This window comes from Vipera ursinii (genome assembly GCF_947247035.1).
Source record: "Vipera ursinii genome assembly, chromosome: 16".
Classification (NCBI taxonomy): domain Eukaryota; kingdom Metazoa; phylum Chordata; class Lepidosauria; order Squamata; family Viperidae; genus Vipera; species Vipera ursinii.
The window spans coordinates 5,036,659-5,052,089 of NC_139529.1; the positions used below are offsets into that span (position 1 = coordinate 5,036,659).

At 46.9% G+C, this 15,431-nt stretch overlaps 1 protein-coding gene across 3 annotated transcripts in view; it reads right to left on the minus strand.

The window, feature by feature from the left end:
- Window positions 1–15,431, minus strand: part of GLE1 (GLE1 RNA export mediator) — a 56,441-nt gene that overhangs the window by 36,464 nt on the left and 4,546 nt on the right. The window contains exons 4-16 of one of the 3 annotated variants that reach the window (XM_083375090.1): window positions 14,741–14,889; window positions 14,572–14,632; window positions 12,831–13,085; window positions 12,035–12,284; window positions 9,958–10,070; window positions 9,722–9,791; window positions 8,374–8,516; window positions 6,966–7,156; window positions 5,980–6,109; window positions 4,763–4,867; window positions 4,521–4,603; window positions 4,115–4,178; window positions 2,162–2,274 (exon numbers count right to left, since the gene is read on the minus strand). In XM_083375090.1, the coding sequence (XP_083231216.1) occupies window positions 2,206–2,274; window positions 4,115–4,178; window positions 4,521–4,603; window positions 4,763–4,867; window positions 5,980–6,109; window positions 6,966–7,156; window positions 8,374–8,516; window positions 9,722–9,791; window positions 9,958–10,070; window positions 12,035–12,284; window positions 12,831–13,085; window positions 14,572–14,632; window positions 14,741–14,889 (1,683 nt within the window). In that variant the 3' untranslated portion in view covers window positions 2,162–2,205. Of the gene's footprint in view, window positions 1–1,151; window positions 2,275–4,114; window positions 4,179–4,520; window positions 4,604–4,762; window positions 4,868–5,979; window positions 6,110–6,965; window positions 7,157–8,373; window positions 8,517–9,721; window positions 9,792–9,957; window positions 10,071–12,034; window positions 12,285–12,830; window positions 13,086–14,571; window positions 14,633–14,740; window positions 14,890–15,431 lie in introns of those variants that run through there. The other 2 variants (XM_083375091.1, XM_083375089.1) reach the window with 2 other exon arrangements.

Genomic DNA, 15,431 nt, shown 5'->3' on the forward strand with positions numbered 1-15,431 from the left:
TAAACGCACGCAAGTCACTGCAAGGCTTTTGAAAGATCCGGGTCATTTCCCCGTGTCTTATTATTTCCGGTGTGGTCTAAAATAGGGGTCCCCATACCCCTGGAATGGCACCGGGCTGCCCCAACAAACAAAGCCATCTCCACAGGATGAAGGCAGCACGCAAAACCTGCCTCCGGAAGTTGTGAATGCTCCAACACTGGAAGTTTTTAAGAAGAGGCTGGACAACCATTTGTCTGAAATGGGATAGGGTTTCCTGGCTGAGCAAGGGGTTGGTCTAGAAGACCTCCAAGGTCCCTTCCAAGTCTGTTGCTGTAGTTGCTGTTATTATTCCATGCCCCCCTCTGTTCCGCGAGAAAACCTTTCTCATTCAATTAGAATAGAACCAGAAGGGACCTTGCAGGTCATCTAGTCCAACCCCGTTCAAGCAGGAGACTCTATACCCTTTCAGACAAATGGCTGTCCAGTCTCTTCTTAAAAAACCTCCCGTGATGAAGCACCTACAACTTCTGGAGGCAAGTCGTTCCACTGGTTAATTGTTAGGAAATTTCTCCTCATTCTAGGTTGCTTCTCTCCTTGATTACTTTCCATCTGTTGTTTCTTGTCTTGCTTTTTGGTGCTATGGAGAACAGGTTGACTCCCTCTTCTTTGTGGCAGCCCCTCAAATACTGGAATATTGCTTATCATGTCCCCCCCCCCCAGTCCTTCTTTTCTCTAGACTGGCCATAATCAAATCCTGCAGCCGTTCTTCATTTGTTTTTGTCTCCGGGCCTTTAATCATCTTAGTTACTCTTCTTTGTACTTTTTCCAAAGTCTCAGCATCTTTTTTGTAATGGTGATGGCCAAAACTGCATGGAAATGATCCCTGGTGCCCCAAAGGTTGGGGGCCGATGGTCTAAAGAATTTTCTTCTTTAAGATGTTCTTATCATCTCTCTCTGGAATTTAGTACTATATGAAGACCACATTATGAGCGCCATCTTTAAAGTAAACCAATAAGAAAGAGACCAAAGCAAAAGCCGTAAAAAAAAAAACAGCCTGAGATTAGAAATTCCGAGTCTTTACTTTGAAAACAGGCATGCGCAAACATTAAATATTAAGTTACCCGACGAAAGCCTTTCAAATAAAGCTCTTTTGAGCTGTAATGACATTCAAGGCAGTTTCTTCCAAAGGTTTATTATCTTTATCATCGTAAAATTATCATTGTAGAAAATGGACACCAAAGCTCAACATTTCATGCTTGATTGAGCCAACACAATTGCTGTCGTAAATCTCCCACTCTACCAGCAAGCTGGATCATCACAGTGTATGAAAAATATATAAGTTATCAGAAATACTTTACTTTACTGTTTAGCACCAACACATAAAAATATAAATTCCTCTTCGTTTTCCAACCACTGCTTATAAATAGCAAAAGCGAACATTCCACAGTCCTATTGTTCATTATCGGCTTGGATCCAAGATGCAGAAAACCGTTGCTTCCAGACTGATTTTAAGCAGTTTCCCTTGATTTTATGAAAATTAAAACAGCCGGCGGGGAACATTTTCATTTTTCCCATTCGTGCTTCTATTATTATTATTTTTTTGGGGGGGGAATCTTACTTCGACTAAATGCTAAGCTCTTCAAAACCTTTTCTTTCTTTCTTTTTTAAGAAAAAGGAGGCCACAAATCTATTCATGTTCTTTCAGCGTCGCTTGGACGAGCTCAAAGGTTTCCACTCTGCCTGATTTTCTTTTTTTAAAATGAAAGGCAGCCAACCACGGCTTTTGCTGCAAAGGACTGCAGCGCTTTAATTAGGAATTAAGGCTCTCTTCTAATTCAACCGCAGTGGCTGAGTGTTGTTTTTTTTTTTCTTCCCAGTGTGCATTAAACTTCTGAAGTTAATAAACACAGGAGTCCCTCCAGGGCATTGAAAGCAATTTGTTTTCTGTGTCTTAGGGAGGGTGGGTGTGGCACGGCAGGAAAAAAAGAATGGCACACCCCCTGTGGGAAAAAAAAATCTCCCCCATTGGCGAGGGCAAATAATGGCTGAAAATATCAGACTGCTGTCGACAGTCTTACGTAAAGCTGACAAGCCATTTCCACATTGTGCAGAGAATCCCAATGCTGTTGTTGTTGTTTTAAAATCAGCCTATAGACTTTTTTTTATAACAAAAACAAAAAACCCTATTTTTTCACCTTCTGTAAAAGCGCAAAAGGGGATTTTCCATCACGATTTCCAAAAAGAGGGCGGCAAATATCCCTTAGGGAGAGGAATGTTTTTGCGCTGTAAGCATTCCTGGGAAGAGAAGGAAAGATTATTTTAAAGGCATGGACACCCCTCTCTTGATGCATAGCCTAACAATAAACAATACGGTGACGAGGCTACAAAAAAAAAAAAAGCTACTGTGCACTTTGTTTGTGATGGGGGGGGGGGGAAGCGAATCTGAGGGAGACTGATATGGATTCAGAGAATGGCCGGAGCAAATTGGACGTCCTCAGTGTGCCTCGGGAAGGGATGGGAGCAGAAAGAGAAAGAGAGAGAGAGAGAGAGAGAGAGAGAGAGCGGAAAGACAGAGAGAGGGAGAGAGAGAGAGGGAGAGGGGAGAGACAGAGAGAGGGAGAGGGAGAGAGAGAGAGAGAGAGGAGAGAGAGGGGGGGAGAGACAGAGAGAGAGGAGAGAGAGAGAGGGAGAGAGAGAGGAGAGACAGAGAGAAGAGAGAGAGAGGAGAGAGGGAGGGAGAGGGAGAGAGGAGAGAGAGAGAGAGAGAGGAAAGACAGAGAGAGGGAGAGAGAGAGAGGGAGAGGGAGAGAGGAGAGACAGAGAGAGGGAGAGAGAGAGAGAGGGAGAGGGAGAGAGGAGAGACAGAGAGAGGGAGAGGGAGAGAGAGAGAAAGGAGAGAGAGAGGGGGAGAGACAGAGAGAGAGGAGAGAGAGAGAGAGGGAGAGGAAGAGAGAGACAGAGAGAGGAGAGAGAGGAGAGAGGGAGGGAGAGAGGAGAGACAGAGAGAGAGGAGAGAGAGAGAGGGAGAGAGAGGGGGGGAGGAAAGGTCTGACAAAAAATAGCAAGGCGGAGGAGGATGGAGACTACGAAAGACTCCGCAGAGGTGGTGGTTGTTGGTTGGGAGGGGCAAAAGGATGACTCGGCTGCTAATCTGAAGGCTGCTTCCAGCACGTTCTTAATTTGAGGGGGTCCCTGGTGCTCTCTGAGCTTGGAGGAGGAGGGGGGGAGGAGGGGAAGGAAAAGGAGGACTGTGGGTTCCTTGGCGCTCTTTGACCTTGGTTGTTTTCTTTCATCAGTGCTAGAAGGAAGGGAGGAGGAGGAGGAGGAGGAGGAGGAGGAGGAGGAGGAGGAGGAGGAGGAGGAGGAAACAAGAAGGATTGCTGCTCTCTGAGCTTGGTTGTTTTATTGCAGACGTTTCATTACCGAACTAAGTAACATCATCAGTGCTAGAAGGGAGTGGGGTTTGCAGAGAGGAGGAGGAGGAGGACGACTGTGGGGTTCCTTTATGCTCTTTCAGCTTGCTTGTTTTCTTGCAGACGTTTCATGACCCAACTAGGGAACATCATCAGTGCTAGAAGGGAGTGGGCTTTGCAGAGAAGAGGTGGAGGAGGACGACTGTGGAGTCCTTAGTTCTCTCTGAGCTTTGTTTTCTTGCAGATGTTGCATTATCCAAACTAGGGAACATCATCAGTGCTAGAAGGGAGTGGGGAGGAGGAGGCGGAGGAGGAGGCGGAGGAGGCGGAGGAGGAGGAGGAGGAAAATGACTGCGGAGTCCTTAGTGCTCTCTGAGCGAGTGGGGAGGAGGAGGTGGAGGACGGTGACTGTGGGATCCTTCGTGCTCTCTGAGCTTGGTTGTTTTCTTATAGATGCTGTATTACCCCAACCGGGTAACAACATCAGAGCTAGACACGCCTGGAAGGAGCCTCACATCAATTGACAATATTCTTACAAGCAGGAGACTTTGCAAGTTGTGTGCTCTGGAGTTTCCTAGCAGCTGAGGAAGCAGAGAGCTGAGTGCATAAAAGGCTGAGGAATTGGGGACAACCGAAGGGGGAGTTGGGGGGAAACAACAACCAGCCAAACTCAGCCGTCCTTGTCTTAGCTGAACACCTAGATTGAGAGAACGTCAACTTACCTTTAAAAACTGCTTGAATCGTGTGAGGGAGCCCATTTCCCCAGGACTGGTAATTGCTTCAATCCTGGAATGGAGATAGGAAAAGAGCAGTTGGGTCGGATTCAAATATTCAAAGGTTGAACTTCTAACGCTGTTGGGTCTTCGATTTACTCTGCCCTCTCCCAGTTTGGCCAATAATCGGGACTGAGAAGAGATCGACGGAAGAATTTTTTCAAACTCACAAACTCTTCCCAGAGTTAAGCTCTGTCCCAGCTTACTCAAGGATTTGTGATTAAGCGAGCAGGGGAAGGAAAAAAAAAAGCAAGCAAGCGAAACTGTTTTGACAACCTCTCCCTCACAACTGGGGAAAAAAAATGCCGAAGGAACCGTGTGCGTTTCAGGACTGCCGCAAAATTCCAGGCCGTACCTGGGAAAATATTCTTCCTGGATCAGGAGAAGCAGCTTCCAAAATTGGACCTGGTACTGCTTCATGAGAGCATTCCCACACACCTGAGGCACACAAAACAGGAGAATTTCAAGCCATGCTGTCAGAAAAGAGGGCTACAATCTACCTCAAACTTATCCGAGTTAAAGACAGCCCAGCCCTGTCAATAGGAGATCATAGTTACTTATGAACTGGAGAAGGGAAGAATCACAGGCTCCACTTACCTCCAGGAAATCGAACAGAACTGTTGCTGTCACATCTGCCAGAGGCTCCATGTTCAACATCTGTGCCAGCCAACGCCAGGCATGGTTTAATCCGTGTGGGTGCATCTAATGGGATGAGATTCAAGGTTTTGGTTATGATCTTCAAGTCCTTACATGGCATGGGTCCGGGGTACCTCGAGGACCACCTGCTGTCGGCGTCAACTCCCCTCCGCCCTGTGCGTTCCCACAGAGAGGGCCTCCTCAGGGTGCCTCCGGTCAGGGAATGTCGACTGGTGGCCCCCAGGGGGAGGGCCTTCTCTGTGGGCGCTCCGGCGCTATGGAACCAACTGCCGGTTGAGCTCCGGATGGCATCGGACCTTCGCTCCTTCCGGCGCGGTCTGAAGACCCACTTATTTGAACTAGCTGGTCTGGCCTGATGGGGAACACTAGGGTTTTTAATGGGTCTTTTATTGTTATTGTAATTTTTAATTGGGCACTTGTTTAATTCCTTTTTAATTTTTGTATTGTTATTTATATATGCCCTGTTAACCGCCCTGAGTCCTTCGGGAGAAGGGCGGTATACAAATTTAATAAAAGTAAAGTAAAGTAAAGTAATGGACAAAAGAAAGAAGAGTTCCCTGAATTACTTCCATTTTAACAAAACAGAAAACAAAAAAAACCCTACTTTATTTCCAAGCTCTCTTTCATAGGTGGTGTCAAGCCTGATGCTTTGCTGATGCAACGATTGTGGCTTCTTAGCTGGCCAACGAACTTGTGGGGGGAGGATGGGGAAATGGAATGCAGGCTACAGAGATAAAGAAGGCAGACCATGAGCATCAAGGACGAGTCACCAGATGCCTGGCCCGACTCAAGAGACATTTTCTCATAACAATATAATTTGCACCTAATTGGGCAATGTGACCTGTTCAGGGAGGGGAGGGCGGATTCTAGGCTTTAACTATAGGGTTCGTCAGAGAGATGGGTTTTGCTTTCACATGTGCCGAAATGATGTGGTCAACACAGCTTTACGTTAAGAGGAAGAGGTTTGCTCATTTGGGTCCGTCAGTCGGAACCTTGACAGTTTGGCTTCCGTCTGAGGCAGCCTTAACAAGTTTTCTGAGCAGATTCAGAGGCTGTTCGAAAAGACACCACTGCGGGGAAGGTGACAAGAGGCTGCCAAAACAGTTAACAAAGTGTGGAAAAGTCCGTCTTTTATCGACGACCGAAGACCCACTTACCCCTTGCTTATCCTGATACGGCCACTGAAGCTGCAGGATGGCCGCATAGAGTCGGATCATTCCAGACATCCGTTTGAGAAAGTTGTCTTGGGGCTCTACTTTTTCGTCCTTCACTTGGTAGCCGAGGTTCCTGAAGGAGAGGCGGAGATACTGACCAGCGTGCCCAACAGGGAGATGAATCAGGAGCTACGGGGGTCCCAGCTTAACGCGAGCCGCTCGTAACTCAACATCCAGCTTTAACCCAGCATATCAGTGCTGGATTGTTGAGCACCGAAAACCATACGTGCTCACAGCTCTCCAACGCAGCCTCCCCAATTCTTGGCTGCCACTGGAGGGTCCTTGACTTACGGCTGCAACTGAGCCCCACTTTTCAGTTGCTAAGTGAGGTGGTTGAGTTTTGCCCCCCTTTCTTGTCACACTTGCTAAGCGAATAATCAGTGCAGCTATTCAGTTAGTAACTCTTGTTGTCAAGCGAAGCTGGATTCCCCACTGACTTTGTCAGGAGCTTGCAAAAGGAGACCACCTCTCTCTCTCTCACACACACACACACACACCGGATGCTGCAACTGTCGTACCTATGAACCAGTTGCCAAGTGTGTCTGAATTTTGCTTGTGTGACTGTGGGGATGGTGCTGCAACGGTCGGGGGGAAAAGCTGGTCGTTGAGTCACTTTTTGTAACTTCGAAACGGCCACTTAAATCAGGGGTCCCCGAACCCCAGTGTGTGGACCAGCACCGGGCTGCAGCACGCCAGAAACCGGTCCGTGCAAACAAGCAAAGCCCCGTCTGTGTTATGCTGGTGGTACACGAAACCACGCCCCCTCCGGTTCGCGGAAAAACCTCTCTGTATGTAACCAGTCCCTGGTGCCCCAAAAGGTTGGGGACCTCTTGACTTAAATGAACTGCTGCGCATTTGAGCACACACACCCCTCGTACAGCCTCGCTCGGTTTCCCAACCGCCCAGGATGCTCAACTGAGTGAAATCACCTCTGATACTCTGCCAGGGGGGTGCCTTCCTTCATGGCAGGGTAGAAGGGGACGGCGTAAGGACACTTTTTGTGCAAGTGAGCCAGGATGAGGGTGCCCACCTTGGGGTGCAGCTGCCAGATGCCAGACGCCACCACGGCAATGGGGAACGCAGCTTCGTGGTGAGAGGCTACCTCTTCTTCGCCTTGTTTCTGGAAAATAACACCCCACCCCACCCCAAAAAAGAGAGATATTTTAGTCTGCTCTAAGTGCTCCAAGGAAGAAGAGAACTTCACCCGTCACCAAACGTGGGTTCAACATCGTTTGTAAATCCTCCTTGATGGGGAGGGCGGTACATAAACCCAGCCTGTGTGCATCTTTTAAGGCCAAGCTCTTTTTTTCCCCCCCGTCAGAATTATCCAGATTTCCTTCCCTCTGTTTACTGAATTACTGAGCCGTGGTGGCGCAGTGGTTAGAATGCAGTATTGCAGGCTAATTCTGCCCACTGCCGGCAGTTCGATCCTGACCGGCTAAAGGTTGACTCAGCCTTCCATCCTTCCGAGGTCGATAAAATGAGGAGCCAGGTGGTTGGGGACAAGAGGTTGACTCTATAAACTGTTTAGACAGGGCTGTAAAGCACCGTAAAGCGGTATATAAGTCTAAGTGAAATTGTGATTGCTGTCTGTCTATCTAGGAGCTGTAGTGGATACAATGCAGTATTGCAGGGTAATTCTGCCGACTGCCAGCAGTTCGATCCTGACCAGCTCAAGGTTGACTCAGACTTCCATCATTGCAAGGTCGGTAAAAGGAGGACCCAAGGTTGTTGGGGGCAAGATGCTGACTCTGTAAACGGCTTAGAGGGGGCTGTAAAGAACTGTGAAGCAGCGTATGAGTCTAAATACTATTGCTATTTGTTCATCCATCCATCCATCCATCCATGTATCTAATCTACCTACCTACTCTGGTGGCACAGTGGATAGAATGCAGTATAGCAGGCTAACTCTGCCCTCTGCCAGCAGTTCGATTGTGACCGGCTCAAGGTTGACTCTGCCTTCCATCCTTCGGAGATTGGTAAAATGAGGACCTAGACCAGGGGTGGGCAACCTTGGCTCTTTTATGACTCGTGAACTTCAACTCCCAGGAATTCTGGGAGTTGAAGTCCACGAGTCATAAAAGAGCCAAGGTTGCCTACCCTTGACTTAGACGGTTGGGTGCCAATATGCTGACCCTGTAAACTGCTTAGAGAGGGCTGTAAAGCACTGTGAAGCGGTATATAAGTCTAAGTACTATTCCTTTTTTCAAGGCAGCTTAAAAGAAGTCCCCGAGGTAAATGACGATTTAAAACACCACCTGCGCAGAGTCACCTTTTGGTCTGGAGAAGGAAAGGAAGGGGAGGGGCATTTTTTTTTTGCCAATATGACCTTCTTACCACAAACTTTTCAGCCAGTTTGAAATAAACAAATTCCAGGCCTTCGGGGTGTTGCGTGACAGATACTTTTTGGCCCCCACACTGCACGTATTTTCCCGAAAGGAAGCTATTGATCTTTTCAAATATCTCCTTCAGCTGAGAACCTATTAAGAGCAGGGGAAGAAAAAGATAACCAATGAGGAAAGCAGCAGGGGCAGGAAACCAGGTTTATGCATTTGAAATAAGTAACGTTACGATAGCCGAAACAAGCGGCTGGGCAAGGAACGTGGGTTTTGATGTTATATATCTGACATAGATTCATATATGTTATATTTTATTGTATTGCCCTGTACACCGCCCTGAGTCCTTCGGGAGAAGGGCGGTATAGAAATTAAATTATTACTATTATTACTATTACTATTATTATTATTATTATTATTATTAAGATCAGACAGGTGTTCTCTGACCATAGTTCCTGGTTTATTTTAATTTTTATTTGTAGTCTTGTCTTTTACAGTTATGTTTTTGGCAAGTTGGGCTATAGTTTCTTTTTGCATGAAGACTAATGCAAAGAATAAGCAGCTCTTCTTTCTCTCTACTGCCTGTTACTTCCTTGCCACCTTCTCTCTATATTGGACCGACGGTTTCCTTGACTTTTTTTGTTACTATGTCGAAAGAAACTTTTTAAAAGATACCTTTGACTTTTGTTGCAAGTCTTTCTTAGCCTTTGCTTTCCTGACTTCATCTTTGCAGATTCGGGCTATCTGCTGATACTCTCTGCCTTAGTGATGTTTTTTTGTACTTGTCCTTTTTTGCCTTTCAGTTTATCAGAGAGATCTTTGTGCAGGCATGCTGCTTTCTTCTTGGATTTCTTGTTTTTCTTTTCCAGTGGTATTGTGCTAGACTGGGCTTTTATGATCATATTTTTCAATGTTTCCGACACTTCTTGAGTTGTTTTCTCCTCTAGGATTTTTATCCATGGAATTTTTCTTACATTCTCTCTTGAGTTTGTTAAAATCAGCCCTTTTAAAGTTTAAGACACTGGCTGGGTTTTGTTCTATTGATTGTGTTTGCATTATATTGAATTCCAATATGTGTTATGTGGCAACTTCAACTCCCTCTATCACTTCTTCTCTATTAGTAAGAATTGGGTCCAGTATAGCTTTTCCTCTAGTTCCCTCCTCTACCTTTCGGATCACAAAGTTGTCAGCTAAGTTGGTTAGGAATCTGTTCGATCTCCCACTTGCTGCAAAGTTTGTCTCCCAGTTGATACCAGGGTTGATAAACAGTGTAACAGTGATCAGCGGTCAATAAAACTGCTAATATTGTGATCAGAAGTTTTACAAGGAATAACGGAACGAGGGCTCACCTGCGATGGTAGAAATCTGGCTAACAGGGATGGTGGCAGCTTTCTGCAATTCCATTTTGATTTTTTTCTCCTGGGGAAGAAAATTAAAAAGGGAAATGTTCAGAAGCTGAGCTTAGCGCAGGATTCCAAACTTCCATGTTTTGGTACGAGTGCTGGCTGGGGAATTCTGGGAGTTGTAGTCTTCCAAGTCTTAAAAGCTGCCCAGGTTGGATACGCCTGATCTAGGAGATTCTTACCTGCGTGTTTTTGCTGCTGGCCAAGCGACTGAAGGAAGTCACACACTGCTGGGCTTCGTTCTGTAGCTCCTGGTACCACTTCATGACGGACGTGTCTGCCTTTACCTGAAGCCCTAGAGACACGACAGCAAAGCAGATGTGAGCACTGGAAACTAGTTCAGGTAGTCCTTGATTTACAACTGTTCATTTAGTGACTGCTCAAAGTTACAACAGTACTGGAAAAAAGTGACTTATCGCCATTTTTCACATTTACGACCTTTGTAGCATCCCCAGGGTCACCTGATCAAACTTCAGCGGCTTGGCAACTAATTCATATTTATGACGGTTGCTGTGTCCCGGGGGGGGGGCTTCACGTGATTCCCCCTTTTGTGACCTTCGGACAAGCCAAGTCCATGGGGAAACGAGATTCATTTAACCAGCGTGTTGTTAACAGCCGCAGCGATTCAAATGCGGCAAGGGAGGTTGTAAAACGGAGTAAAATAAACTTAAGAAATGTCTCGCTTAGCAACAACTGTGGTCGTTAAGTTGGGGACTACCTGCGACTCTCTATTTTCCTCACTAGGGTGAAAGCCAACAATAGATTTTTGGCTAACGCAACTAGCTACCACTAGAGGGACAGAAAGAGGGGAGCTGTAACTCTTTTACATTTTTTAAATGATTTAAAAGGTTTTAAGAATAAAGGCAGCAGAGGAAGCCTGTTGGGTTTTATCCAGGACGGAGTCATCAGCACTTCACTCCCCCAAAACCACATATTATGGCTATTTCTTGACCTTCATGCCCCATCTTTTCTTTTCTTTTTTTGTTCAATATTTTATTAATTTTTTATATTCACAAATCCTTACTGTTTTATCAGCAACATTTTTTTATTTTAATTCCATTTATATCCCGCCCTTCTCCGAAGACTCAGGGCGGCTCACAAGCTTAGCAGTAGCCTTCATTCTATGTATATGCCTGCTTATTAGGGCTTTCACACAAACCCCAAGCGGCATTATTACAAAGTCAGCTTAATTGCCCCCAACAATCTGGGTCCTCATTTTACCTACCTCGGAAGGATGGAAGGCTGAGTCAACCTTGAGCCTGGTGGGACTCGAACCTGCACCAATTGTAGGCAGCTGGTGTTACTTAAGGAGGCATTAGCCCACTGCTCCACCAAGGCTCATAAACATATTGTCTGGGTTCCAGTGTTTAGTTTACGGATACACGTTAAATTCCTTTCTGTCTACCTCATTTTAATAGCCATTGATAAAATGTATCCCGTGTTCTAAAGTAATCTGAGTCTTCTTTCTCTTTCATTTTCAATGTCAATCTATCCATTTCTCCGCAATCTAACATTTTCTTAATTATCTGGTGATTCTTCATCTTTCCAATCTTGAGCAAAAATACAATTCTCGCTGCAGTTCATACGTGTAACATTAAATCTACACATTCCTTCTCATAATTTCCTACAATTATACCTAACAAAAATAATTCCGGCTTAAAATCCATGTGTTTTTTTAAGTCATTTTCTCTAACCGTATATGTTTTCTTGACCAAACTCTTTTGGCTTTGGGGCACGTCCGCCAAAGATGATGGTATACGCCCCATCCTTTCCATGGGACCATAAAGGCAGGGCACAGGGTCTCCCCTAACTATGTCTAATAATAATAATAATAATAATAATAATAATAATAATAATAATAATAATAATAATAATAGAACTACAGAGTATGCTGGACAAAAACCACCACACGGATTGGGAATAAGAGCCATTTTATCAGGAGGGAATTTTTCTCTGCATCCGAACGCTGCTTGTATGAAATTTAAACCTTGATGGGGAAATAAAAGCGTAGGAAATTTTATTTTTGTGTTGTGGGGAGGGAATTACCCTTTCCCCAAAACTGATCCTGTCCAAAATAACCCTGCCAGGAATCTTAAAAGTCACTGTCCTAGACAGCACCTGATGGAAAAAGGCGACTTCGAAAGAGGAATAACATTTAAGGGAAACCAGCACCGTGGAGAGGACGATGGGGGCTAATAATCCCACACGATGGAAGGAGGCCAGAAAAGCAGAGACACTGATTGAACGTCGGGCTTTTACCTCCAGCAAGATTCCCGGGATCTGAAGCCTGGGATTTGGCCAGCTCCTGTTTCTGCAATTCCTCCGTTTTTTGGGCCTCAGCTGCTGCAGCCGTAGCCAAAGCCGCCTTCTCCTCCTCCTCCTCCTCCTTCTTCTTCTTCTTCTCTTCCAGGGCCAGAGCAATTTCTTGCTCCATGTCAGAAAGAAGCTGGTGCATTTTGAGCAGGACGTGGTCAGCGGAAGCCACATCTGCCTCGGTGGGGAAAGCCTGCTTTTGAAAACAAGACAAAAAAACAAAAACGAAAAGTCAGACATCAAATAGGACACATAATAATAATAATAATAATAATAATAATAATAATAATAATAATAATAATAATAATAATAATAATAATTTTATTTATATACCGCCCTTCTCCCGAAGGACTTAGGCGGAAGCTCTGGGCATTACCTGCCCGGTTTCTGGAAGGAAAGCAGCTTGATCTGCCTTTCCAGATTACTGAACCGATCAAATGCAAATCTCCCCTTGGGTGCTGGCCTCAACTAAAGGTTTATGATTCATACGTTAGAATAGAGCTGGAAGGGACCTTGGAGGTCTTCTAGTCCAGCCCCCTGCTCAAGCAGGAGAACTTATACCGTCTCAGACAAGTGACTAGCCTCTTCTTAAAAAAATCTCCAGTGATGGGAGCGCCCACGATTTCTGGTGGCAGGCTGTTCCACATGGCTAATTGGTCCTCGCCGTTTCTCCTCAATTCCAGGATGCTTCTCTCTTTGGTCAGGTGAAGCTGGTTCTCTTCAACCCAGAAGGGCGTTTTACCTCGTTGGCCATCCGGACCAAGGCGGACACCTCCCCGCAGAGCTGATTGCCCCGGTTGTTGAAGAGCGAGAAATCGATGGCGGGCGTCTCTTTCTGCCTGGCGCTCAGGCCGACTTGCTGGTGGATCTGCAGAACCTCCTCCTGGATGGCGTAGAGGCGGCGCAGGCGCTCCTGGCTCTCCTCCCGCCGCTGGCGCTCCAGGTCTTCCTGCCGCTGGCGCTGCTGCTCGGCCTCGCGGAGCTTCCGGCTCAAAAGCTTTGGGAGGGAAGAAAGGAGATTCCATTTTGGGGGGAAAGGGCAAGGCCGTCTCGAAAGCTCCGGCGGCGTCTCACCTATGCCCAGGTAGTGTTAAGTTACGTTAAGGCAAAAGGTCATTGGACTGTGGGGTCCTTGGTGCTCTCTGAGCTTGCTTGTTTTCCTTGCAGACGTTTCAGGACCCAACAAGGTAGCATCAGAAGGGGTGGCTTATCCTGTCAATAAACAGCCCAACCAAAGACCCTCCAAGACCACTCACACCGACAGGGCAAGCTACTAGAATATCAACTGAGAGCAACACCCCACCCCACCCCCAGCACGCATGAAGCTACCGAGTTGGGTAATGACACACCCGCAAGGAAAACCACCCCGCTCGGAGAGCACCAGGGACTCCTCACTTCAACCCCGAGCGAGAAGTATTCTTCTTTATTGGTGGAACGTCATTTGGCAGAAAGGAGAGCATTCCAGCCAGGAGAGAATTTCGGGCTGGCTGATGGCCCGGCATGCTGAAGAGATGGCATTTTATTTCATTGTCCTCCAATGAGATTAAAAATGGCAGCGGAGCCTACTTTTCACCCCCGATCCACAAGCAGATAGCCCAGGGGTAGGCAACCTGGGCTCTTTTGTGACTCGTGGACTTCAACTCCCAGAATTCCTGAGCCAGCCACGCTGAGGGGAAAGGGAGAGGTTTCCCAGCTGAGCCATGCTGGCTCAGGAATTCTGGGAGTTGAAGTCCGCGAGTCATAAAGGGGCCAAAGTTCCCCCCATGCTGGCTCAGGAATTCTGGGAGTTGAAGTCCACGAGTCATGAAGGGGCCAAAGTTTTCCCCATGCTGGCTCAGGAATTCTGGGAGTGGAAGTCTGCAAGTCATGAGGGGGCCATAGTTCCCCCATAGTGGCTCAGGAATTCTGGGAGTTGAAGTCCACAAGTCATGAAGGGGCCAAAGTTTCCTCCATGCTGGCTCAGGAATTCTGGGAGTTGAAGTCCGTGAGTCATAAAGGGGCCAAAGTTCCCCCCATGCTGGCTCAGGAATTCCAGGGAGTTGAAGTCCACGAGTCATGAAGGGGCCAAAGTTTTCCCCATGCTGGCTCAGGAATTCTGGGAGTGGAAGTCTGCAAGTCATGAGGGGGCCATAGTTCCCCCATCCTGGCTGAGGAATTCTGGGAGTTGAAGTCCACGAGTCATAAAAGAGCCAAGGTGGCTTACTCCTGATAAAAGTCCATTGTCACATTGTCCCACTACAAACACCCATCTCTCTACTCCTTAGCTCTTTCTTCTTTTTCTTCCCTCTTTCTTGTCCATAGCTTTAAAAATATAGAGAGAAGAAACGGGCGGGGGGGGGGAGATAGGGATGGTACGACCGTCTTCAGGCCTGGGCAGAAAAGACCAGGCATCCTTAGAGCTGGAGAAGGGTGGAGATTGATTAGCTGGGGGCAAAAGGCTGAACTGCCTGACCTGGTCAATTTCAACTGGCTACTTTCCTTACCTTGGCTCTGCGCCGGTGTTCCTCCTTCAGTTTTTCTTGATGGCCCTGAGCTTCTTTGGAGCTGGAATTGAAAAACACAAGACGCATAGACAGCCCGAGATCGCGATAAGCTCAGAGCCAATCGAGGCTCCATGGGTTTCTCCCAGCGGAGATGCTGCCGGAGGCTCACCTGTTCTCCATCTCTTGCTGAAGGTGCTGGTACTCCTGATGTTGCTTCAGCTCCTTCAGCTCATCGAAACGCTTCAGCAACTCGCTGGCCTCCTCGCAGGCGGCCTTCCCCGCCTGCTCCTGCTGTTCCACGCGTTGCTTCAGCTGCTCCTGCAGGAAAACGGGAGGGGGGGAAACTACAGGCTCCTGTTCTCACAGACCCTGTAACACAGGCAGGTACTTCTGTTTCCTGTCCCTACTCGTTGGCTGCCGTTATCCACTCGGCTAGAAAGAGAGAGGAAACACTTGAGGCTTAAGAGCACTGCACCCAGGTTTATATACGTACAGAAAGAGTAAAGAGCTCCAGAGCTCATCCGGAGAGAAATGCCGGAGGGGGGGGGGGGAGTTCGATAGCATACAAGGCAGATGTCAGAATCCATTTATATCACATTCATAAATGTATGTTTAAAACATTATCCCCCCCCCCGGCCCGGATTCTGCCATCTCCCGAGGAAGGAGGAGCGGATGTGGATTCAGCCTGCCTTAGGTTATTTCAAAGACCAAGGGAAACCTTTTGAACTGGGGGAACAAAAGGGGGGGGTTAGGGAAGAAGGCATCTGGCCTGTGTCTTCTTTTACTGCTAAGCTTGTAAGCCGCCCTGAGTCTTCGGAGAAGGGCGGGATATAAATGTAATAAAAATAAATAAATAAATA